Source organism: Sorex fumeus, unplaced genomic scaffold (assembly GCF_029834395.1).
Source record: "Sorex fumeus unplaced genomic scaffold, SorFum_2.1 ptg000100l, whole genome shotgun sequence".
Taxonomy (NCBI): domain Eukaryota; kingdom Metazoa; phylum Chordata; class Mammalia; order Eulipotyphla; family Soricidae; genus Sorex; species Sorex fumeus.
This window is the reverse complement of record NW_026606157.1, coordinates 577,619-604,189: the sequence shown is the minus strand read 5'-3', so window position 1 is coordinate 604,189 and position 26,571 is coordinate 577,619. Positions and strand designations below refer to the sequence as shown.

General features: G+C 42.7%; 1 protein-coding gene across 1 annotated transcript; it reads left to right on the top strand.

Annotated features, from left to right (window-relative positions):
• Positions 1 to 23,904, top strand: ERP27 (endoplasmic reticulum protein 27). The gene is made up of 7 exons (XM_056134655.1): positions 1 to 94; positions 1,812 to 1,912; positions 4,342 to 4,479; positions 16,893 to 17,009; positions 20,331 to 20,456; positions 22,218 to 22,415; positions 23,857 to 23,904. Exons 1-7 carry the CDS (start codon positions 1 to 3, stop codon positions 23,902 to 23,904), a joined length of 822 nt encoding a protein of 273 aa, XP_055990630.1.
• Positions 23,905 to 26,571: the final 2,667 nt, after the last annotated feature.

Below are 26,571 nucleotides of genomic sequence, written 5' to 3'. Positions count from 1 at the left end.
ATGGAAGCCGCCCTGTCCAGATGTTTCCTTCTGATCTTTCTCTTCACCTGTGGACTGTCCCAGAACGTGGCAGCAGAGGTTCAGGGATTCTCAGGTAAGAGAAGTATGCGTCAGGAAACCATGGGGTGGGGGGGGGCAGTGGGGTCAGGAGAAGGGAAGGAAACCTCATGTCCGGGTGCTGGGTTCTTTCCCCCTGATCCCTGCAGTGAGAGCATGACCAGGAAACACTAGACAAAGAGCTGGTCTGCACCATCCCTTGGGTAGGGCCCTTCTCCAGATGTTTATGAAATAAAGCCTTGAAAAATGAGAGCAACACCTCGTTGGTTTGATTTTGGTGGGTCCCACGGGTGGCTCATGTGAAGTGGGGAGGAGAAAGATGGTCACTTTCTCCCAGTCCACCTCTGTCACCCGGATGCAGGGTTACTGGGTTCTTGTCTCGCCTCGCAGAAAAGAATTTCAGGAGTCGACAAGCAGTGAAATTACAGTTTTTATGCCTCACAGAAAAGAATTTTAGGAGTCGACAAGAGTGAAATTACAGTTGTTATTTGGAGGGTTTTTGAAAGTGTGGAGGAGGAGAGAGAATGAGAGAGAGAGAGAGAGAGAGAGAGAGAGAGAGAGAGAGAGAGAGAGAGAGAGAGAGTAACACTTTCAACAGAGAACATGGGTTTCTCCAAGGGTGGAGAGAGCCCTTACACACATCCCAGTGATGTCGGTGGGCCCCACGGGTGACTTATGTGAAGCGGGGAGGAGAAAGATGGTCACTTTCTCCCCAACCGCCTCTGTCACCCGGAACCCAGGGTTACTGGGTTCTTGTCACGCCTCACAGAAAGGAATTTCAGGAGTAGACAAACAGTGAAATAGATTTTATTTGGAGGATTTTTAGGGTGTGGAGGGAGAGAGAGTGAGAGAGTAAAGTACTCAAGAGAGAACACGGCTTCTCCAAGGGCAGAGAGAGCCCGCACACACATCCTAGCATTAGACAGAAAAGCATGAAAGTACACATCTCAAGAGGAGAGATGCGGGCAACACATGTGCTCAGCCCACATGTGCTCGGCCACGCGGGCGCAAGCAGCACATGAGCTCACGCAGCATATACACACCCTTTTTCTGTTCAAGGTGTCTTTTATAGGCTCTTCTCAGGTTGTCTTGATCCGGAAGTTTTGGAGTCTTCTCGGGCTAAATCACATTTTAATCAGATTAAGGGAGGTCGGAAGATTTTCGAAAAGAGGAACTTCATGGGGAGGGGGCTTATATCCTCAGGGTCTGCCGATGGTTTTATCAGTTCTTTGTTTTCTCTATCCACAAGGTGGATCAGTCCTAGAATTCTTCTTCCATGAAACTTTGTTAATCCAAGTTTCATTGCCAAGGGCCTTTCCCTTATCTACCTGCCTACCTTACCAGCATTAGACATGAAAGCATGAAAGTACACATCTCAAGAGGGGAGATGCAACTGACACATGTGCTCAGGCACCACATGTGTTTGGTCACATAAGCACAAGCAAAACCTGGGCTTGGGCAGCATATGTGCACCCCTCCTTTGTTCAAGGTGGCTTTTATAGAATATCTTCTCAGGCTGTCTTGGTTTGGAATCTTCTGAAGTCTTCTCTGAACTGAATCACTAAAGGGTGGATCAACCTTAGAACTCTCCTTCCCAGAGATTTTGTTGACTTAAGTTTCATTGCTGAGGGCCTTTCCCTGCTACCTGCCTATATAAGGTTCAGTCTTGGCGGGGAGAGACAGCAGGGAACGCATGGGTGTCCCATCCACACGGCACCCCAATCCATGACTTCTCACTCTCACTCTGTGTCCAGATGGTGCCAGTGCCACCCAGGAACCCACAAGGCTCACAGATGTCCCAGCTGCCAAGAAGTTCATCGCTGCTGCCGAAGTGGCAGTAATTGGCTTCTTCCAGGTTCGTCTAGCGCCCCTCACTTACTCTTGCCACTGGGAGTCCATCTACTCCAGCCCTGATGGTCACCTGGTGGTCAGGTGACCATGACTCATGGCCATGAGCACAATGAGGAATGAGGCAGCAGTGGTTCAACTCAGAGGTCTGCCCAGGTCTGTCCTTTGGAAGCACTCCCACTCTCTGTATTGACTCTCTCTGCTCCTTGCTGCAGATCCTTTGTACCCAGAAGCTCCAGCCACAAACAGGGAACATTCTGATGCTCCCCGGAATCACATTTGTAGATGCTTTAGGGCACAAATAGGCTTGGGCTGCTGGGTCTGACATCAGCGGAAAGTCAGCTCCATTATCCAGAGAGCCTCAGTCCATAATTTCCTCTGTATAAGCCCTTTTCCTTGGCGGGGGCCACATTTTGTCAACTGAAGGCCCTTAGTGCAACTTCCAGACTTGCCACCTGTTGATGAAAGCAGGCCAAAGAAGGCAGGGCCTCTTTTTTTTTTTTCCTTTTATTTTTTAAATAAAAGTCATCTTTATTTTTATTTATTTATTTTTGTTTTGAGCTTGTTTGGAGGTTCTAGCAGGGGAGTGCAGCTACTCGTATACCCTCGACCGAAGACCGGTCCGTCTCTATCGGGGAAGGCCGTCCTCTTCGACCGAGCGCACAGCTTCGGGAGGGACGCACATGGAGCGGTGAGGGAGGAAGGGGACACCCGCCTAGCCAGCCAGATCAGCCGAATCAACCCTGGCGATCAATGGGGTGACAGATGTCGCAGCCAGATCACCCTCACATCCGAGCGATAGCACAGCGGGTAGGGCGTTCGCCTTACACGCGGCCAACATGGCCGACCTGAGTTCGATTCCTCTGCCCCTCTCGGAGAGCCCGGCAAGCTACCGAGAGTATTCGATATGCCAGACACAGTAACAACAAAGTCTCCAATGGAGACGTTACTGGGCCCGCTTGAGCAAATCGACGATCAACGGGAGGGCCTTTACCTTTACCTTGTACCTATTTTTGTTTTGCTTTCTGGGTCACACCTGGTGATGCTCAGGGATTACTCCTGGCTCTGCACTCAGGAATTACTCCTGGCAGTGCTTGGGGGACCATATGGGATACTAGGACTCGAACCCGGGTTGGCCGTGTGCAAGGCTGGGCTATCACTCCAGCCACAACAGGGTCTCTTTCCAGCATGTTCTTCTGTCCTGAGTGGCTGCGCGCATGCTCCTTCAGCCCCTCCAGACTTCTCTGTCTCCCTCCACTAGTTGCAGCACCCCCTGCCCAGTGGGCGCTCAGCTGGAAGGCTGTGCTTGAAGAAGTTCCAGAGGAAGACAAGCACATTTTCCAGTAAACAGAGAGCTCAGCTTTTGACACAAACAGCCCCAAACAGCCCCCCTCTGACTGGCAGTGGCCAGAGAATCCAAAGGAGCTGGGTGTGGGAGCTCTGGTCGCCACCAGAGGCCATCGTCCTTCCACCCTGAGCAACTGTTTTCTGGAGGGAAGGATTCTGAGAAGGGAGATCCATTAACAATTGATTCTTCAGAACCTCAAAGGACTCCACGTAGGCATCCAGCCTGGGGACTTTGGGATCCAGGGGCAAGCAAGAACAGCCAACTTCTTTCCTCTTTCCCTCAGTCCAGAAAGATGTTCAGTAGTATCTGATTACTGGAACTGCAGGGGACAAAGGATCTGTGAGAGCTCAGGGCAGGATGCCAGTTTGGAAGGGAGGGAGCAGCACCCCTGCAACCCCAGGGCCTGAGCTGGTGCTAGGAGTGATCTGTCTCCTGGTGGCCTTCAGGGGGAGGAAGAGAACTATTCTTTCCCACCCCATCAGGTCTCTGGGAAGAAAACACCTCAGCTTCTTTCTCCATTTTTTCCTTCTTCCTCATCGTTGGGGTGTGTTTTGTTTTATTTTGTTTTGCATTTTTTTTCTCCACAAGTATCCTCGTCTCTTTTCCCTCCGGGGATCTATGTATAGCATTGCAGTTCTGCCTTTGAGGTCTTTCTCAGCTAACAAATACCTCCAAGGTAAGTTCTAGGTAAGACTAGGCAAGTGTCCCAGTTTTGCTACCTTTTTAGTTAACTATTAACCCATCCAGCCTGGAAAAATCAACAATTCGACTGGAAATTTAGCCTGCTTCCCCTTTTTATTATTGTTTTTGGACTACACCCAATAATGCTTAGGGACTACTCCTGGCTTTGTGCTCAGGGGTCACTGCTGGCAGTGCTCAGGGGACGAGGCAGTCCAGGACCTGAACCTGGTTCCTGGGCCTGCATGGAAGCGCTCAGCCCATGGAGCTGTCTCCCAGACTACATGCACTCTTACAGAGAATTATGACACTACAGCAAATCTACTCTTTACTTGTACCTGGCCTCCAGGTAACACCCCTCTGAAATATTGTGGGATTTCGTTTTCCCTCTTGTTTTTTTTTTTCTTCAGGATTTAGAAATACCAGTTGTACCCATGCTCCACAGCATGGTGCAAAAGTTCCAAGATGTACCAGTTGGCATCAGCACTGATTCGGAGGTCCTGGCCCACTTCAACATCACGGAAAACACCATTTCTCTCTTTCGGCAGGTAGGTTGGCTGGGCAACTCAAATATTCCTAGGCTATGACTCACAAACTGGTGAGAGTAGGAACCACTCCATGCCCTGACTGTGAAGGACAGAGCTAGAGTTAGGGACAATGACAAGAATGATGGCTCACAGAAGCTTCCCAGCAGACTCCATCGTGATCTGGAAGAACAAGCCTGAGGCTGGTGGAAGACTTTTGAATCCTGCTATACTATGTGATACCTACAGCCAATCAGTTCCCTTGTTTAACTCTTATTGTTTCATCTATATAATAGATTCATCATTTTCCATCTATTTCATAGACAAAAATGTTAGATCTCCTATCATCTTTAAGAAATTAATTTTTTAATATTTTATGACCTGGTTGCCAGCATTTCTTTGTCCCTTTGCCAGCCTTTTTCTATCATAGCTTTACCCTCCCAATTACCAGCAACATACCAGCATAGTGGTAAAATTCCATAATTTCCCAGTACCAGTGTTAGGACCAAAGGCCACCCCTCAATATTTGGAGAGACAAAGAGTCCAGCAGTATTGCAAACTGCACATCGAGATTTTATTTTACCAGCTAGATGGAGCCGAGGTGTCCTGACTTCACAGTCAGGTCGGAGCTCGAAGAAAAACAATTCTAAAGGCAAAAGTAACTTACAAAGAGTCCAAAGGCATACAAAAGCAAATTACCAAGAAAACAAACATTCCCAATTAAGAAGACATTCCCAGTTCCCATCCATCAAGAGAGCATCTTATCAGCTAGACACGAAAGCATGAAAGTCCTCATCTCAAGCAGGGAGATGGGGGCAACACATGTGCTTGGCCACGTGGGCACAAACAACACATGGGCTCGGGTAGCATATGTGCGCCCTTCCTTTGTTCAAGATGGCCTTTATAGGTTTCCTCCAACCTACCCCCATGTGAGTTTCTACCTAGATAAAAGTCCATTGCTAAGGTGGTTACCAGGGGGGTTGGGAAAGGTGATGGTCTTCTTTGAAATTCTTTTCCTGGCCTTATGTACCTGCAGGAGCTTCTCTAGGTCTGTTGTTATAAACTGGTTAACTCAGTTAAGTCATTTATCCCTCTTGGCCAGATCTGCCTCCTACAAGTTTTACGATCAGGGTGAGAAGAGGTAAGCTAGCTGCTTCTCACATTCCCCTTTTCCTAGCATCTAACCGAGGAATCTTCTGCTTCTCACATCCCCCCTATTGGGCTGGGATCACCAGTTGACCTACTATTACTCTATACTGTCATACCTCTATTTTCATTGACCATCAACAGTGTGTATATTGTATTTCCATGTATTTTTCAAATATCAGCCCATTAGATCATAGTTTTTTCAAAGGCAAGAATCACCACTTACTCATCTTTATACTCCCCAGAATCTCTGCCATAGATTCTTGGTACTTAGAATGCCCTCAAAAAGTCTTCTAGTTTCAGAAGTCTTCTAGAACTCTCTCACCTCCAAAAACATGTCTGAAGGAGTATGAATTCCTTCAAGGCTGAGCCTCCACCACACACAAGGTCTGCACTTTCTTCATTGTGAGATAGGATTGAAACAATCCCTTTTGTGACAAACTCTAGCTAGAATATGTAGAAGGCCAAGATAGCACCATTTGTGTCACCCTCCAGCCTTGGGTAATAACATTTCAATGCAAACAGTTTAATAACCTACAGTTTCAGTGGGTAGGGCATTTGCCTTGCATGCGACCAACACAGCCAACCCGAGTTCGACTCCTCCACCCCTCTCGGATAGCCCAGCAAGCTACCGGGAGTATCTCACCCGCACCGCAAAGCCTGGTAAGCTACCCATGACATATTCGATCTGCCAAACACAGCAACAAGTCTCACAATGTTACTGGGCCCACTCAAGCAAATCGATGAACAACGGGAGGACAGTGACAGTGACAGACAGTGTTAAGTAATTTAGGGTACCTGTCTTAATTGCTAGGGCTGCCCTCCAGCCGTAGCACAGTGATAGGGCGTTTGCTGTGCATGCAGCTGGCCCAGCTGAGCCGGGTTCAATTCCTCTGCCCCTCTCGGAGAGCCCGGCAAGCTACCTAGAGTATTTCGCCCGCACAGCAAAGCCTGGCAAGTTGTCCGGGACGTATTCAATATGCCAAACACAGTAACAACAAGTCTCATGATGGAGATGTTACTGGGCCCACTTGAGCAAATGGATGAATAATGGGAGGACTGTGACCATGACCGTCTTAATTGTGGCTGTGCAGCCAACCTAGATTCTGTCCCCGGCACCCTATATGGTTTCCTGAGCCTGTGAGCAGTGATCCCTGAATACAGAGCCAGAGGTGAACCCTGAGTACTGCTGGGTGTGGCCTCAAATCAAAATCAAGAACAATTTATTCTTTACCAAGCCCTGTGATGACTTTCCAGAGTCGTTCACTCCTCTTTAGTATCTGGGCTTTTTGCTGTTTCCCTGTTCTGAATGAACTCTGGGGACCTCCATGGGCAAGATTACTAATGTTTCACACCAAACACAAACATTCTGGTTCCTGCCCGTTTCCATGGGCAGATCTGGGAGAAGTTCAACTTAAGCCATGCCAGCTTTTAGAGAAAAAAATTTTTTTCAGTTTACATTTTAAGAGAGACTCTTTTTTTTTTTTTTTGGAACTGGGAAATGTGAGGTTGTTACAAATTTTCTGCTACCTGTTTTCATCGTAGAGCCATAGTTCATCATGTTTGGTTGGTTGGTTTTTGGTTTTAGGACCCAATTTATGATGGGGATTGTACTCAATGCTTTCCAACAGTTTTATTTAATTTTCACTTGAAGCTGATAGAATAATAATTATTATTTGTGCTTTATTTTTACTTGAAGCTGATGAAATAATAATTATTATTTGTGCTTTATCAGTAAGGAAGCAAAAGTTCCATAAGAGCAGTCCAGTTACTCAAAAACTTACAAATATTGAGTCACAGACATCTGACATATGTGCAGTATTGCTAAATTCAAAACATACCTTCTCTGTTCTACCATCATTTTCTAAAGTTCATAACCCTGAAGAAAACCTTTGTTTTCATTCCTAGATTCTATCTACTCTAATAGCCCTAATTTTAATGTCTACTCTTTAAAAAAAAAAAAAACCCTTTCTTTTAAGCCATTACCACCCTGGCACTACTTAATCAAATCCCAGAGTCTCTCCTCAAGATGTAATCTAAGCAATACATATTTGGGCATAGAAATTGCATGAATTTGGGTGAATTTTCTATTGGAAAAACATAGAGATATATTGAAATAATAAATTAAATTATAATGGGACTACAATGAATAGGTTACTGAGTGCTTAAAATGTTGGATAAGAGACCAGAAAACATAATATTCATAAAGATATACTCTAAAATGATTGTGTATTAACTATAAAATTAAGTGATTAGGAGAAATGTAAGTAAAATGGAAAAGCCTTAAGTTGTGATGACAACCTGTTTGTTGTGTGTGTTGTCTTGAACTTTTAAGTGTAATTGTTGGGAGATGTTCCATACTCTCTACCAGAACTCTTACTGTTGCCCAAGTAGAGGCAGGCAGAAGCCTGAATTTAATACACATTGAACCTGTTCTGAAATGGAATGTCAGATCTTATTTGAATGTTTGTCCTGCTCTGATTTTTCTCAATCACTCCTATTTTAAGAAATATAATTTTACTTAACCTTGACCCAAGGGGACAGTAAAGAAAACACCACAAAAGCATTCTTTCATTCCTTTTACAGTTACTTACTGGGCATCTATTATAAGAAATGCACCTTGCCAAACAAAGAGAACTAGCAGGAACTAGTGCATAAAAATAAACTTTTAAAAATGCAAGAAGAATGTCAAATTATTATTTTCCCTAAAGCATATACGGTAAGCTGATCCAATTATAAAAACAAATTCAGAAACTCATGAGGACATTTGTTTTGCAAATGGTTTTTCAGTACTGACCAAGATATTTAGTACTATAACTTGGATGTAAATTAAGATGATTTTAACATATTTTGTGAAAACCCAGTTGCTAGAGGAATCTGCTTAGAATCCAAAGGAGCATTGCTAAAATTCTAATAAATAGAAAAAGAATATTATATCTTTCATTATAGTATAGTGTACAGAACATTGCAATATTCTTTTGGAACTTCAATAATAGATTTTAAAAGGGCAACTAGTTTTCTGTGTTGTTGTTGTTGTTGTTTTTCCTTTTCCAGTGCCTCCTTTCTTTGGGCATGGAGGATAGACTATCTTAAGTAAATCTACTTTCAAAAGCTGGAGAGATATATTTAAAAATTTCCCCCAACTCTTGATCCCAGGGTCAAAATATTTTCCAGTGCTCTATGCAAATAATTCCCTTTGCTGAAGGGAGATTTCCTGTTCAAATGCTGTTTCCAGAAATTTTATACACAAATGTTCCAGGGTTTGTTAGTTTAAGCAATAGTGAAATAATCAGGCATGTTTCCTTAAAAGAAGCACTGCAAACTGAACAGTTAGTTTTCCAGGGGTGGTTTTGATGAAAGCTCCTTGCTTCTTAGAGAACATTGTTGTCCACGCTGAAAAGACACTGCCTCACTATTCACCTGGAGGGATGGTCTTTCCCGCTCTCCCTCTTCTGGGAAATGTGAGGAGCTGCCAGGGAAAGAACAGAGGAGGGGGTGCACCTGCCCAGCACAATATTAGCTGAAGCCTTCCATTTTCTAAAAAAAAATAATCTGGAAACAATACATTTCAGATAGCGGTTTTATTTTATTGGGGGCCTCCATTTTTTTTTTTTTGCTCTTTGGGTCACACCCAGAGATACTCAGGGGTTACTCCTGGCTCTGCATTCAGGAATTACTCCTGGCAGTGCTTGGGTGACCATATGAAATGCTAGGAATCGAACCCGGGTCGGCCGAGTGCAAGGCAAATGCCCTACCTATTGTGTTATTGCTCCAGCCCCTCCATTAATTTTTTGAGTTGACAGGTACTGGGAGAGTAAGCGGGTGCAGATCAACATGATGCGAGATGAAGCTAAGGGCCTCTCAACATGTGAAGGGGGCTTTCCAGCCCTTGGAGATCGCTACCCAGCTCTCAGCTTTGATTTTATGTTTGTTTTGTTTTGGGCTATCTTGGGAGAGAGGGCATACCCTGTAGTGCTCAAGAGTTATTCCTGTCTCTGTGCTCAGGGATTAGTCCTGGTGGTGCTCAGAGAACCATATATGGTCAAGGTGGGGTTAGCGGCATGCAAGGTAAATGCCTTACCTGCTCTACTGTCTCCCCAACCGCTAGGTAAAACCCTGTGATTTTATTTTATTTTATTTTATTTTAATTTTTAATAGTGAAACATCATGAGGTATAGTTGCAGACTTACAAATTTTGTGCTTGGGTTTCAATTATACAATGATCAAATACCCATCCCTCCACCAGTGCCCATTTCCCACCACCACGGATCCCAGTATCCCTCCCACCCCCCATCTCCCCATCCCACCCTGCTTCTGTGGCAGGGCATTCCCTTTTGTTCTCTCTCTCCTTTTGGGTGTTGTGGTTTGCAAAAGAGGCAATGGGTGACAATCATGTTCGGTCTATAGTCTACTTTCAGCATACTTCTCCCATCCTGGGAGAATCCTCCCAACACCCTTTATTTGGTGCTCCCTTCTCTATCTGAGCTCCCTTTCCCCCTAGCATGTGCGGCTGGCCTCCAAGCCATGGAGTAAACCTCCTGGTACTTATTTCGGCTATTCTTGGGTGTTAGTATCCTATTTTGTTACCCAATGTTCCCCAGATGAATGCAATCTTTCTATGTCTGTCCCTTTCTTTCTGAGTCATTTTGCTTAGCATGATACTTTCCACGTAGTACCACTTGTATGTAAATTTCATGACTTCGTCTTTTCTAACAGCTACATAGTACTCCATTGTGTAAATGTACCAAAGTTTCTTTAACCAGTCATCTGTTCTTGGGCACTCAAAACCCTATGTTTTAATAATGATGATTGGGTGGTTATACTTAGCAAAACCTTAGTTATGAAGGTATCAAACTGGCCGATAAAGCAATCCATCTGTAAAATCAGAGGCGCCTTCTGTTCATGTTCTTCCTCTCTTCCCTCTTATAAGGATGGGGCAGACATAGTTGCAACAAGGGTAAGGATTCTTCCTAGGAAAACTTATCTTTTTATTTTTTCTCTTTGGGTCACACTTGGCTATGCACAGGAATTCTCAGGGGACCATATGGGATGCTGGGAATTGAATCCGGGTCGGCCGCGTGCAAGCAAACTCCCTACCCGCTGTGCTATTGCTCCAGCCCTTCTTCCTAGGAAAACTTACTCTCTGACTTTTATATCTCTGTCTTGAGCTTTCTACTCAAAACCCTGTAATTTTTATAAAAATGAAATAGGAGCTTGGAGTTCATGACTTAAAATAACCTGGAGTTTCTGGAGGCCAGCGAGATATTATAGGGATTAAGGCAAGTATGTTGCACGCAGCCAATCTCTAGTGCCACTTATGGTCCCCCGAGTACTCAAGAATAATCACCCCCAGGAGCGATCCCTGAGCACAGAGCAAGGAGTAAGCCTGAGCACTGCCAAATGTGGCCGCAAGGCAAAAATAATAATAAAATAATATTTTGGGACTTTGATGATTGTTTTTCAAAATTCTTTTGAGAGAACAAGTATTGTCTGTTCTCCGCATTTTTTTCATTAACTTGAGCTATGAGCAACAGTTATAAATTGAAATGACAATGTTACTACCTGAATGAAGATCAATTTTTCCATGTGGTAGTGCCTAGCAAATGCTCAATAAACAACTGGATTGTAGCAAAAGGACTAAGTTTATTTAGAATTAATAAGATTCTGGATTGGGCTTCTTGGAAGATTATCTTACTTTTAATTAGTCCACGAAAAGTGGACTATGTAAGTTATCATGGGGATGGCAATAATGAACAGTTTTGTCATTTTACTATTTAGTTGACTTTCCTTTGCCTTATTTCCCTCTTGCATAAATTCAAAGGAGACTTCTGACTTGGGACAGTTGAGGGAAAAGTCTTGATAAGCAGGTGGTTCTGATTTAGGGCCAGATCTAACTAGACAGAAACAACCTGAGATAGCCGATGCCAGAGAAAGCGCTTAAGAAGATGAACAAGGTTGGTAGCCTAACAACATCAAAAAGGATCCAAACTATATTCACAAGCAAGATCACAAGCATCCTGTTGATCATCGATTTCCTCAAGCAGGCACCAGTAACGTCTCCTTCTTCCTAGCCCTGCCTGAGATTTTAAAAAGAGCCATTTCAATGCTCTTTCATGGTTGGGAGAATGAGGTCCATCATTGTTACTGGTATTTGGCATATTGAGTAAGATACGGGAAGTTTGCCAGACTCTGTCGTGCGGGCAAGATACTTTTGGTAGCCTGCCAGGTTCTCCAAAGGAAAAAATAAGATAATAAGATGTTGCACGGCCACAATTGTGGCTGCGTGCTTCCGGGAGCTGGATTTTATATTCTCTGCGTCTTGGCCATTGATGAGACCAACCTGGCGCTGGCAGCAGCTGGTGAGTATGGCGCCTACCTACTGGAAGATAGGGGGTCTGGTTGGAGAAGGCCCAGTCCCAACCCAAGTAGGCTTAGAGACCTCAACCCCGGGACCTGCATGCCTGGGTTCCTCTGCCAGTTCTTTCATGCATGAGGCCCATTCGGACGTGTGGAGAGTGGTCCCAGCATGGCCGTGGCTGGTTCCGGAGGTCCTCAGCTGCTGGGGTTCTGCTCGGGGTGGAGGGGTGAGAGAAACTCAATCCTCCCCCCTCCAAGGGGCCCCAGTGAGGACATATATTTCCAAACTATATTAGGAAATATAATTGTTATAAGCAAACCCTGCTTGTTTTTACTACAGGCTAAAGGTAATGAAAACATTATCATATATTTTTGGACATGGGCTGGAGCAATAGCACAATGGGAAAGGTGTTTGCCTTACACACAGCTGACCTGGCTTTGATTCCTTTGCCCCTCTCAGAGAGTCCGGCAAGTTACCGAGAGTATCTCGCCTGCTCTGCAAAGCCTGGCAAGCTCGCCTTGAATTATTCAATATGCCAAAACCAGTAACAACAAGCCTCACAATTTGTTGTGAGGTGTTACTGGTGCCTGCTCGAGCAAATCGATGAACAATGGGAGGACAGTGCTACAGTGCTACATTTTTGGACATAGTAGACTGGGAAAGGGAATGAAAAACTCTGGAAGAATAAACTGGAAGTTCAAGTTCTATCTTTTACTCTATCTGAATATATGGGAAGATTATTTTAAAATGCAAAACCGGGAGAATGGACCAGCAACTGCACAATCTCTTCTACTGAAGACAAAAATGTTTTAAGTTGAGCAAAATAATGATGATAATAAAATCAAAATATTGAAGAATTAGTAAGACAGAAAGAGAAATGGCAAGGATAAGGTCTGTAGAGTGAAAGAAACCCTTTATTGGGACAGGTTTTTTTTTTTAATTTTTATTTTTTTAGCAAGGAGATTGTACCAGTTCTAGAAGAAGATGCCAAGAAGCTGAGAAGTTTGTTAGCATTCAGTAGTTTCAAAGATCCAGCGGGAAAATTGTTGCAGTTCAGGGCCCCAGAGAGTAATTAGAATAAATACCTAGTAAAACAGCCTTTGTTCCACTTTAGATCCTCAAAAGTAATATTCACAAAACAAGGATGTCAACATTCAGAAAGGCCACAGAACATGTTCAAACAATCTCAATCCCTGAAACTGAATTAGGGTGAATATACGAACACACAACAAAAACAACAACAACAACAACACACACATAAACACATGCACACACACTCAAAACTGTGTTAGAGAAAAGAGATTAACCTCTAAGTAATATCAGAGTTCAGAGATGGCTTCTCAATAGGAAGAATCAAAAGCAAAGTATAAAGGATTACATTTTCTAAAAACTCAAAAAAATATGACTGGAGCAATAGCACTGCGGGTAGAACATTTGCCTTGCACATGGCCGACCAGGGTTTGATTCCCAGCATCCCATATGGTCCCCTGAGCACCGCCAGGGGTAATTCCTGAGTGCAGAACCAGAAGTAACCTCTGTGCATCACCGGGTGTGATCCAAAAAGCAAAATAATAATAATAATAATATGACCATCAACTTATTTGATAAATCAACCTTCCGAACAGAAGAAGAAATTAGTATGCAACCAACGAGAGAAAACATGTTGCCCAGCATATACAAATTATTTTAAAGAAAATGTTGAAAGCTTTTCTCAAGACAAGGGAGAATATCCCAGATAGAAGTTTTTAAATGTAGGTATAAATGATGAGAAGCTAAAATATTAACATGTACGTTAGATAAAGAAATATTGACTGTGCAGCCATAATAGCAATGTCTTGTGAGATCTAGAATTTAAAAAGTAGCAATTGCCATTAAGTCTTGAGGATGAACCAAGAGTGAACTTAGAAGGAGGAGGACTGCATTAGAATATTCTAGTGTCTATATTATCTGAAAGGCTCTGAGGATTGCCTACTAAAGTTAAGAATGTTGGATATGCATGCTGGATTTTCTAAAGAAGAATTATAGCCTTATTACTTCAAGACTAAAAGAGGAAAAGAAGGAATAACACCAAGTACTCCATTCAAAACAGGCCAGAAAGTAAGAAAAGTGGAGTTTGAACATAAATTTGTTCATTAGCTAATGAACAACACATATTCGGTGGTCGCTGCTTGTATCTCATGTTTTCTGTAGAATATATATTTCTACTTTACTTGTGACCCTACCTGCTCATTCGTTTCAAAACAATGTGTACTATTGATTGTCAGTATTTATACTTCCTAAGTATAAATACCTTAGTATCTCATTGCATATAATAATCCAATTATTATAGCTTATTACACTAGGATAAAAGCACAATGATCAATGACACATTGTTTTGTAACATATGAACACTTGGAGTAAAAGTAAAACAGTAATGTGTGTTCCACTGAAAACATGAACTCTAGGAGGCAACCACTGAACCTATTTAATGTGCCTGTCCAGGTGACAGACTTGGGTAGAGTGGGGGTTGGGGTGGGGAGGGAATCTGGGAACATTGGTGAAGGGAAGTTGATACTGGTGCCGAGATTGGTATTGAATTATTGCATGCCTGCTACTGAACTATCAGTAACTTTGTAAATCATAGCTCTTAAAAATTTTTTTTAAAAAAAAGAGAAAAAAAATGTATGTTCTAAGTTTTAAGCAGAAGAATGGTGATATTCCATGCAGATATTTACAAAGAAAGCTGGTGTATGAGTATAAATATTATACTAAGCAGTCTTATGTGACAAATATTTCTAGAAGTCAATAATGACACTTCCCAACTATAAATAATTTCCATTTTATGGGGAAATTCAACAATTATATTATTGCACTTATCTACTAGATGACCTAGGAATATAAAGCAAGCAGTTGACACTATTTTAAGGGGAAAAAAATTGCTAAATAAATTGATGGTTAAAACATAGGAAGAATTTGAACTATAAAATTAGCCAAGAACCTAATGGGCATACACAGAATATACTGTTAAAAATTATGGAGAAAAATAACAAAAATTGGAAAATATTTTGAGCTAAGTGATATAACCTATTTGTAATAATTATAGATGCATTCATTATCTTCTAATGGGGAAATACATTTTAGCATCACTGTCACGATCACTGTCCTCCCATTGTTCATCAATTTTGCTCGAGCGGGCCCAGTAACGTCTCCATTTTGAGACTTGTTGTTACTGTGTTTGGCATACCAAATATGTCACGAGGAGCTTGCCAGGCTTTGCCGTGTGGGCGAGATACTCTCGGTAGCTTGCCGGGCTCTCTGAGAGGGGCAGAGGAATCGAACCTCAGTCGGCCGGGCCGGCTGTACACAAGGCAAACGTCCTACCACTGTGCTATCGCTCCAGCCCACATTTTAGCATATCTTTAGCAAATGTTTTAGAGTAGAGTAAAATCATGGTTGAAATAAGTATCTAAGCATCCATTTTTCAGAAGTTAAAAAATGTAAATTCCAGGTGTATTTTATATCTATTATAAAAGATAAAAATAATAATGTTTCTAAGAGATAATATAAGAGAATATCTTCATGTCCTTATTGTAGCCAGAGTTTTTAAACAGTACCACACATTATTTCTAAAAAAACGGGTTGATAATCTTGATAAAAGAGAAAATAATCTATAGGGGCAAAGGATATATCTTACAACAGATTACTTACCTTGCATATATGAGATGCTATGTTTGATTCCTGGCACCACAGATAAAATTTTTTAAATTTAATTGAAAAAATATTAAAAGGAAAGGATGGAAATAGTCACTATAGAAGTCAGAAGATAATGGATATTTTAGGCAAAAAAGAATGCAATGTAGATTAGAATAATCTGCTTCTTTAGCTGAATGCTATTCCCACATTGTTGGCTCCGTGACAATTTACTGTTTCACATTTCCTATCTAGTGCCTTTCTCTCTATGTGTTTTAGGGGTTACCTGGCTCTGTTCTTGGGGTTGCTCCTGACAGTGCTGGGTGGGGTGGGAAAACATGGGATAATGGGTACCAAACTGGGGTCGGCCACATGCAAAGCAATCACTTACCTTCTATATTATTTCGTATAGATATATCTATATGCATGTTTTATTTCATACGGAGAGGTCACATGAATAAAATGTAAATCGAGCCCTAAAAGCAACTCCCTTCACCCTCAGGATGGAATTTAATATTCTATCTTTAACTCCCTGACCCTTGAGAAGTTTCCCCTACCTGTCCCTCCAGCTCCCTGAACCTATGACCTTCCCTTCTGTGCCACAGGAAACAAACACAGTTTGGCAGCCTGCAGTGCAAGATCACCGGACGCTTTCTGCCTTTTCCAAATACAGTGTGTTTCAAACTACCCCGTCCTCACACCCACTCCACATCACCACTAATATCTTCATTCAGGGGGAAAAGTCCCTAAACCTTTTCCAGCAGCGACCTCATCCCAGAAGTTTTTCTAGTCTTTCTGAAATGACTTGAGGGCATGCCTTCCTCTTGATGACATTTGCCACCCCCGTGGGACATTTCTGTTGAACAGAACAGAGCAGAACACCTGTGGTTTGGTCAGTGTCTCTTTTTTTCTATCTTTGTGGGTTTTTTCTTTTCTTTTTGGGTCACACCTGGCGATGCACAGAGGTTACTCCTGGCTCTGCACTCAGGAATTACCCCTGGCGGTGCTCAGGGAACCCTGTGGAATACTGGAAATCAAACCCAGGTTGGCCACGTGTAAGGCAAACACCTTACCCATTCTGCTATTGCTCCAGCCCCCTTGGTCACTGTCTTAACAGGATCATGAGGTGAGAAGGGAACCGTTCCCATATGCTTTTCTATCCTGGGAGTCGTTTTTGGACCTGACCCATGGTGGAATCCAGAAGCATCTGGCAATGCAGGAATAAATCAGACTGATGACATGTCAAACTTTCTGTGCTACCCAGGTGGATGGTGAGCAGCTGAAGCTGGAAAGTGAAGACATTGAAAGCATTGACGAGACCAAATTAAGCCGTTTCATCGAGATCAACAAGCTCGGCTGGGTGACAGAGTACAATCCTGTGGTAAACAGCAACTCCTAAGTCCCCATGTCAGGCGGGCAATGTGTCTTCATGACAGATCACCTTCCCTGTACTTCCGATCTTGTGATAATGGTGACTGCCATTGTCGCTGGTGTACCATCCTTACCCAAGAAACAGAGTCAGTTGAATGATACCTCATAGCACCACTAAGAAAAATCCAGAATGCAGTGTTAAGGTGACCAAAATCTTCCCAATTCTGCTCCCTGAAGACCCCTAGGATCCAGCCTACTTTACAGTTCTGACACATGATTACAAACTATGCTGATGGGGCCATTGGTGGCCTAAAGCTTCCATGCCCCGTACTTTGGTCACATGTAATAAAAGTTAATAGGCACATAAAAATTTAAAAATGAAGGCCTCAAAATTACATTTGGTGTTAAATCCCTATTTCCCATTTTCTGAGTCCAGCTTGCCAAGGTCCAGTGATTGGGCTCTCACCATATAACCTCATAGACGCTCGTAGAAACTCTGATTGCTTGCCCAGCTGTCTTCCTCCTGCCTTTGCCTGCTACATGCCACTGAACAAAGGTGTCAGGTGACCAGTCCTGGTAGCCTATTGGCATTTACAGGACACCACTGATTGTGTCTTCTATTTCCCCTGAGATGGAGCCTACAAGGATGCAACATTCCTTCCCAGTGGTCCACCTCAGCTCAGAAAGGCTATGTAGTCTCTCTGGCCACAACATGGTTACCAGCCTTGCAACACCTTTCTGCAGCTGTCTCTCATTCAGTCCTCACACTGATTTTGTGAGGTAGAAATTGATGTTGTATCAAAGAGAACCATCTAGATCCAAGTGACTTAGTCAAATGACACAGTGAGTGAGCATGAACGAACCTCCATGGGCAAACATTACGCCCAGCACTCTAGTTTGTATTGTCTAGTTCCATTTCACAGGAGAGGAAAGAAAAGTCAGAAAAATGAAGTCACTTCCTCAAGCCCCTGTGACTAGGAATTTGAGCTTCCGAGACTACCCCATGACCCTGTCCCTGCTTTGTTCATGACTGGTCTGTCTGTCTGGATCCTGTGGTTTTTCCATTGCCCCACACAGCCTTCTGTAGAAAACACCCTTTTTTCCTGTTGACTGCATTCCAGCCCGCCTCTCACTACATGTTTGTGTCTGTGGTGTGGTGACTCTATTTCCATTTCTGCTAAGATTCCAAACACTTGTCTGCTGGGGGTGTTGGCAGCAATCATCCAAAGGGCATTTTTCCCCTAAACTATCATCCTTCCCCTAAACTACCATCCTTCTGGTGATCATTGTATCTCTAGAGCTTCCAGGACTGCACTTGGGCCCCCAAAAGATGGTCTTTGGTTCTTAGTTCTGAGGGTCCAGTGTCCTGAGCTCTTAAGGCAGGACCGCATACTGGTCATCTCATCTCACAAAACAGTGATATTATTTTAAGTTCCACATTACAAGTGAAGGCAAATTTTATCAAGAAGAAATTATGTGGAAATTTTTTTGAAGGAGAAGGTTCCATTTGTATTGTGACTTTTTCATTTCCCCCAAGTAAATTTTTTCTCCTTTGGATGTCTGCCTACACTCTTAATCTAGTTATTCTTCAGATATTTGACTGTAGAAATTAACACCAAAAGCAAGTGGGCAAAAACTCATAGTCAATCATTCTGGCTGCTATGCCCATTTAATACTTGGCTCAGGGTGCAAAACCAGGGTGCATCTATTAAGATTAAACGAATCACTTCTGCTCTTCCCAATCTCTTCTGCTTAAACAATGGTACCTGACTATTTAGTTTTGCTTTCTTGATTCTTCCCTAACTATACACTTTTTGTCTCTCAGAGTATAGATGCATACTCAAAATTTAAGTAACAGAATTTAGTACAAGTCGATTATTTATCATCATCTCCAAAATTTAAAACCCAAAAATTGAGTTTAAACTTTTGGGTGAAAGTTTAGGGGAAGGAGCCCCATTTGGCCTTCTTTATCTACATGTTGTTCAATAAGGCAGGAGAATCTTGACAGAGTGGTATGTGCCTTCCAGAAGGATACCACCTTGTTGTTATCCTTTCCACCATCTTGGGACTTGACCTACAGATTTATTAATCAGCAAGAAAAGGAATCAATGTTGTTCCTGGTCTCCTGAAGAGCTTGTTTTATTTCTGGACTGAGGTGGACTGAGGTTCAATCACGCTTAGCATTGAATTGGCTTAGCTGTGAATTTACCATCAGTTGTGAGTGAGAGGTAACCCAAATTTCCTGGTATAACTCCCAATCAAGGTCATCTACCATCCGATGACGTTGGGAGAATCATTTAACCAATCCTGGGCTTTAATTTCCTCACCCATAAAGATGAGACTTTCAGGATTAAATTAGTCCTTAGATGTAAATAACTGAAAAGAGAGCCTAGCACCTAGAAAATTCTAGTATCCGCTACATCCACAGATAGATGGGCAGTGGCAACTTTTAGGTGTATCTGATTGCTCTAATCTGAAGATGGATTGAATTAAATTACTGGTAGGTTACAAGGTATATAATCTTTCTGTTGTTGCATAACAGAGTATCCTAAAATTTAGCATCTTGCAGACCAGAGCGATAGTCCAGCGTGGGGTTCTTGTCTTGCATGTGGCTGACCTGGGTTTAATTCCTGGTACCACATATAGTCCCCCTAACCCTGCCAAGAATTATTCCTGCCTCTGGCTCTGCACTGCCCTGAACACAGCTATGTGTGTGCCCTCCCACCACCCCCACACCTTCCAGAAAAGATAAAACATTGACAGTGACATATGGTTTCTGTAAGTTGATATTTGCAAAGTAGGTTGGCAAGGTGTTTCTGGTCTGGGCACAGGCTGGCACTGAAAGCATTCATGCCACATTGATCTGAAGGTTTGAGGAGCCTCAACCCTGGAAATGGAGGATCTGCTTCTAAGATGACTCGATTGTGTGTCGCTCACCAGAGATGGCTGTTAGTAAGAGGCCTCTCATAGCTGTGTGTCTCTCCATAATGCTGCTTGAATCCCCAGTACTGGCTCTGACATTCCCCATTGTGCATTAAAGAGAGAACAGGGTAGAACCACATTGTCTTTTGTGACTTTGCCTTGAAGGCCACAGTCTATAATTCCTTCAATATTCCACTGGTAACCAGCTCAGTCCTAATCAGTAGGGAAAGAGAGATGGCATAAAAACTAAAGGATGTGACTCATTTAAAGTCATCTTGGAGTTTCCATATATCTGTGTTATGGTGAAGGGTTAACATTTAGATTTCAGACTACCTAATCTCCAGATACTCACCAATAGTTTTATTTCCCTCCTTTCTCTCTTTCTTTTGCAATACGTTTCCCTTGCCAGAGTGTGATTGGCCTGTTTAACAGTCAGGTTCCTATTCATCTTCTACTCATGATGAAAAAGGGATCCCCAAAGTTTGAAGAAAGCTTGCACAGATATCAGGAGGCAGCTAAGCTCTTCCAAGGGAAGGTAAGTCTGGAACTGGGAGGTGTGCCCTTTAGACTACAGACCCCAGGACACTAAAAACACTAGAAATAACCAGAGAAATAAGATGAAGGAGGAAAAGAAGTTAAAAACACAGAAAGTCAGGACTGGAACATCTAAGATTTAAAATTTAAAATGTATTTTATACTAATCAAGACCATTGATATAATCCGTTGGTAGTAAATTTATTTCCTTTGTGTACCCTGAATTAATGGTGGTGAGAACTTAGAGACCTAATGATCATTTTACAAGTCCATCTTTTTGGAGATAATGAGATTGTATAGGGGTTAAATCATTCACCTCACAATCAGCTGACCAGGTTTGATCTTTGGCACTGCATATGTCCCCCTAAGCACCAAAAGTGATCCCTGAGTATTGAGTGAGGAGAAATCCCTGAGAACAGCAGGGTAGCCTAAAAAGCAAATTGAAAATTATCTATCTGTCACAATGTATTCACTTCTGGCCATAATATCTTAGACCTTTAGATCTCAGGGCTTATTTCTTACAACAAACACCCATCATATACTGAATGCCAAAAAATAAATACATATTTATTTCCCTTCCCTACTTTCTTTTCTGTCAATAATATAGCAAAATGGAACTTCAGAGCTGCTATATTGAGCTAGAAACTTTTTCAATGACAGGGACTGCCTAAATAAGCTGAGGTTTTTGGTTATATTTTTTTTTTATCATTTCCTTACACTGGAAACAGTCTGTGTTCCTGAATATAGGTGATCTACTAACCAGAATAATATAACAATGACTCTTACTTTGAATAGACAGATTTGATGATAGTATAAAATTGTTTAAATTACCGGGCACTCAAAAACAATTTTAGAAATATTAAATCTTCTTGTTTAACTTCCCCCCAACAAAAATCCATTTACTCAGGAGAAAATTTACTCATTTACTCATGAGAAAAGCTGAGTCATGTGCCAAAGTCACAAAACTAGAAAATCCCAGAGGTAAAGTTTACTTAGTCTTTGCTTTTAACAATTAGGTTATGCTTTCTCCCTTACAAATCACTGAAGTTTGTTTCTTTATTCATAGAATGAACTAAATTTTATTAAATAAATAAAATACCCAAACAATGCAAAATATTATTATTTTAAGTTGAGTCGAGGTTTTCATTGTGTGACATGGACTGTATATTCAGTAGGTTTCTTATTATATTTTATTTAAAGAGCCATGATTTACAAAGTTATTCTTTGTTAAGATTTTTTTTTCTTTTTGGGTCACACCCAGCGATGCTCAGGGATTACTCCTGGCTTTGCAATCAGGAATCACTCTTGGCGGTGCTCTGTGGGACCATATGAGATGCTAGGAATCGAACCTGGGTCAGCCGCATGCAAGGCAAACGCCCTACACACTGTGCTATTGCTCCAGCGCCTCATTGTTGAGTTTTAGACATAAGACATTCCAGCACCAATCCCACCACCAGTCCACTAGTATTCCAAAGTTCCCTTCCACCCTCCCAAACCCTTCACTCCCACCTGTTATCCTCACAGGCACTTTTTTAAGTTTAGTTATGTTGAAGTCTGGGTTTCATGTTTTCAGTGTTGTTGACTTCGGGGTTTAGATATTAAGCTGTGCTGATCCTTTATACCCTTGATGTACACGAATCCCCTTGACCCATGCCTCCACTCCCTTTTGCTTTCCATATACATTCAGTAGTTTAGACTACAGCAATTAGGTCTTATCTACCCAGCATCTCAGTTATTCCTCTTCCAAACTTCCCATCTGCAGATTCTTTTTGTTCTGGTGAACAGTAGTGTGAAGGAAAATGGGAAGGTGATATCATATTTCAAATTAAAGGAGTCTCAACTCCCTGCTTTGGCAATTTACCGAACTGAAGACGAGGCATGGGACACTCTGTCCATAGATGACATCTCAGTAGAACGTGTGAAGGACTTTTGTGATGGTTTCCTAGCAGGAAAATTGTTGGTAAGTGGAAGATGGCTGGAAACACCAGTCATCATCGCTTCTATTTCCTGTTACATAAAAAATTGAAGGAATTGTCCATGCCAACTTTGCTCCAGGGGTCTGATCAATGGATATTAATTGAGGCTGCCTGTGACATGTCTGTGGTAGGCTCTAGAAAGTGGAGCTCAGCTACTTCAGCTGAAATCTCAGAGGAAAAAATAAATAAATAAAAGCTGCGAGGTATTCAAAATCTTGTGGCTCTCACGGAAGTATCAATACAAAAGTCCAAAAGGCAACATAATGGGATAACTGATCCAAACAATTCAGTGGGAAGAGGTAGGGGTGTTGGGATTCTTCTACCCAAAGAGGAGGTGATGAGTATGATGCTGGAATCATGAGCATGAGAAACCATTATCAATAGCATTGTAAACCACATAATCTCAATTAAAATTTTTAAATAAAACAATGTATCAAGAAAAATATATAAAATAAAATCTAAAAAAAAAGAAAAAGTGTTAAAACAACTAGACAGAGTCACCATCACAGGGATTCTACTCTTAAAAAAATTAAGTTGTTGGGGCCAGAGTCATAGTATAAGAAGTATTGCATTTCCCTTGCACATGGCCAACCTGGGTTCAATCCCCAGCACCCCATATGGTTCCCTGAGGCCCACCAGAAGCAATTCCTGAGTGCAGAGACAGGAGTAAGCACTGAGCAACACTGGGTGTGACCCAAAAAACAACAAAAAAATGAATAAATAAAAATTAAGTTGTGGTGTAGTAACTTTGGACATCAATATCATATATTTTGGCATTAATGTAGCTGCCTAACTCAAATTATAATTTTTTAAAAAATTATTGGAGAGTTCATTAGATTTGACTAAGAGCAAAGTATATGAGGAAGTAATGGTTCAGAAATAGAATACATGTTAAATTATAGTTATGGAGACAGAATTCAGGAACATTTCTTCGAATGGGTCTTTGTCTATTCAAAGGAACTGAATTTGGGGGTTTGGCTGGAGCGATAGCACAGCAGTAGGGCATTTGCCTTGCATGCAGCCAACATGGCCGACCCGAGTTCGATTCCTCCGCCCCTCTCAGAGAGCCCGGCAAGCTCCCGAGAGTATCTCACCCGCACGGCAGAGCCTGGCAAGCTCCCCGTGACGTATTCGATATGCCAGACACAGTAACAACAAAGTCTCCAATGGAGACGTAACTGGGCCCGCTCAAGCAAATCGATGAACAACGGGAGGGCCTTTACCTTTACCTTTACCATTCTGTGAAATGTCAATGGCAAACAAAAATCAACGGCAAACAAATCATCCCTAGATCAAAAACTCAGGAGATGAAAAACTGGATGAATTTTAGGGCATTAGTAATTAGATAGTTGAGTTTGCTAATCTTAAAATTCAAAAATAAGAGTAGAGTGCAAATCTAAGGAATAGTTTGACAATGTTTTTCAGAGAGAAAATCTTGCATCAGAAGAGAAGGCTCCAAAGGTGGAACTCTGATTTCTCCTTGAAGTTTCAATGGACTCCTCAGTGCCTGGTCTGTTTGGTCTGTGCTGAGTGAAAGGGGAAATTCAAGTCTCAGAGACATTAAAAGATGATCATCAGACTCACTCAAACTCTCTGTCTCACTCTCTCTCTGTCTCTGTCTCTCTGTCTCTGCCTCTGTCGCTCTCTGTGTCTCTCTGTCTCTGTCTCTCTCTCTCTCTCTCACACACACACACACACAGAGCTTCATTTTTTTCCTTGAAATCTCACTTTCCTTGTCCTGTCTTTTACATCTCCTATTCTCTCTCACTCAGTCTGATGTCCATGCGCTCTAACACAACCCTAGATAGAGGCTTTCAGGAAGTACAGGGCTACTTGAGGAAGGAGAGACTTTCTTCAGGACAGATTATGCTGACTTGTCATTCCACATTGATTTTGTACACTGCACATGATATCCACAAAACGTAGTTTCTGCTCTCTCAGGGATACCCCTAGTGTGAAACCCTACTTTCCTCATGAGCACACCTTTCTAACTCAGAGCCAATGACAGACCTCTTTGAAGACCTTTCTGGGACTGTCTGCTTGGCAGTTATTAGTCTCTGCACTCAGCAGTGATAGACCGTTTCCAAACTCAGTGCTAGTGGAGCATCCTGAACTCCCCATGCAAATCAACAACCCTTCTGATAAATAAATAAAGGTGATCATGTTATAGAGAAAGACTGGCATCTCTTTGCAGGCCAAATCTTTGGTAAGTACACAGCTGTGCAGCTAAGCTCCATGTGCTCAGCCTTTGGGGCCCATGGCTTCACCCAGCCACCAATGTGTTATTGTTGCCGCTGTGAGTGAGACGGGAGTTGGCCAGAGACCATCCTGCATGAGGATTGGTAAAAATGTGGCAAAGAAGCTGGGAATTGAGGTAGGTAAAAGGTGGGGGAGTGGGTAGGAGCAAAAGGGCACTTGGCCCGGGGACTGCCACATCTTGGATTACTGCAGATGAGGTGTGCGGTCTGGTCCATGTGGGATGGAGGGAGAGTTTGGCTGAATCTTTGGCCCACAAGCTGTTACTGTCAACACACAGATGTCACATTGTTCCCAGGAGGCCTTTGGCTCAGGAGGCGAGTGTCTAAGTGCTGAAATGCTGGATAACCACAGCTCACCTCCCGGAGAACAGGACACCTGAGAACTGGTCCAAGGGAGCTACAGGGTGAAAGACTTAGTTATTCCATCCTGTGGGGGAAACGCCACAGCCTCCCAGCCCAAAGTCAGCTGCTGGCTAGGGCCCCAGAAAGCCGTCCTGTGAGGCACGCCTCAGCAACCTGAGACAGATGGATTCGGAAGAGGAGGCCAGAACTCCATCCCCAGGGTTGCAGCAAACCACCCAAACAGCCTATTCCTGAGGCTAAAAAATATTCCTGGGATAGGCACAGCCCAGAAACCTCCCTTTGATCCTATAAACTAGAGCTCTTGACATGCACAGTCAAGAAACTCATCCCGCTGTGGCGCTGAGTCTTCCAGCCACACAAGCTTGCTTTTTCCTACCTGAACACCACAGAAAGTTCAGAGAGCTGCCAACCACCACCTCCCAATGACACTTTCCATGCTCACCCTTAGGCCCTCAATGCAGTCTTTTCTTCACACTCAAGATCCAACTTGTCCACCCCATTTTTTTATTTCTAAGTAATTCTGATTCCCTCCCTTTATTATCTCTCCTTCTTCCTTCCCCCAACTTTTACTTTCTTTCTTTCTTTTCTTGTTTTTTTTCTTTTTGGGTCACACCCGGCGATGCACAGGGGTTACTCCTGGCTCATGCACTCAGGAATTACTCCTGGTGGTGCTCGGGGGACCATATGGGATGCTGGGAATCAAACCCGGGTCGGCTGCGTGCAAGGCAAACGCCTTACCTGCTATGCTATCAGCCCCTACTCTTTCTTGTTTAAAAGCATGGAACTCCAAGACCCCAAGAGATAGTATAGGGGTTAAAATGCTCGCCTTGCATGCAGCCCACTCTAGTTTAATTCCCAGCACTCCCAAACACTTTGTGTTTGTGTTCAAGCACAAAGCTGGGCATACTCCCAAATATGGCCAAGTGTGACATCAAAACAAAAATAATATTGTTTAATAAATAAAAGAATGGCATTCTGCGGGTATCCTAGAGGAAAGGGCAGTTCAGATAGAGAAGGGAGCACCAAATAAAGGATGTTTGGAGGATCCTCCCAGGAGGGGAGATGCATGTCGAAAGTAGACTATGGACTGAACATGTTTGCCACTCAATGCCTCTTTTGCAGACCACAACACCCAAAAGAAGAGAGAGAACACAGGGGATTGCCCTGCCACAGAGACAGGGGGGATGGGGGGATGGGGGTGGGAGGGATATTATCCATGGTGGTGGAAAATGGGCACTGGTGGAGGGATGGGTATCTGATCATTGTATAATTGAAACCAAAGCACAAAAAATTGTAAATCTACAACTTAAAAAAAAATAAAATAAAGGGAAAAAAAAGAATGGCACTCTGTACAGAATATTGAATTTGGTAAATGTTAAATGACAAATTTCCATAGCATATGCTTTACTCAATATTGAATTAACTTTTCATTCTTCTACCTAAAGAGTTTCTCCCAGTAACTGTTGTCAACACTGAACACAGAACCCTTTACTGTTTATTGAGATCTGGTGACATAGCA

Excerpts from the sequence above, each read along its gene's own strand:
- ERP27 (XM_056134655.1), top strand. The coding sequence starts at position 1 with ATGGAAGCCGCCCTGTCCAGATGTTTCCTTCTGATCTTTCTCTTCACC. Across the intron at positions 17,010-20,330 it reads TGACAGAGTACAATCCTGTG|AGTGTGATTGGCCTGTTTAA; the intron begins GTAAACAGCAAC and ends TTCCCTTGCCAG. Across the intron at positions 20,457-22,217 it reads CTAAGCTCTTCCAAGGGAAG|ATTCTTTTTGTTCTGGTGAA; the intron begins GTAAGTCTGGAA and ends TCCCATCTGCAG.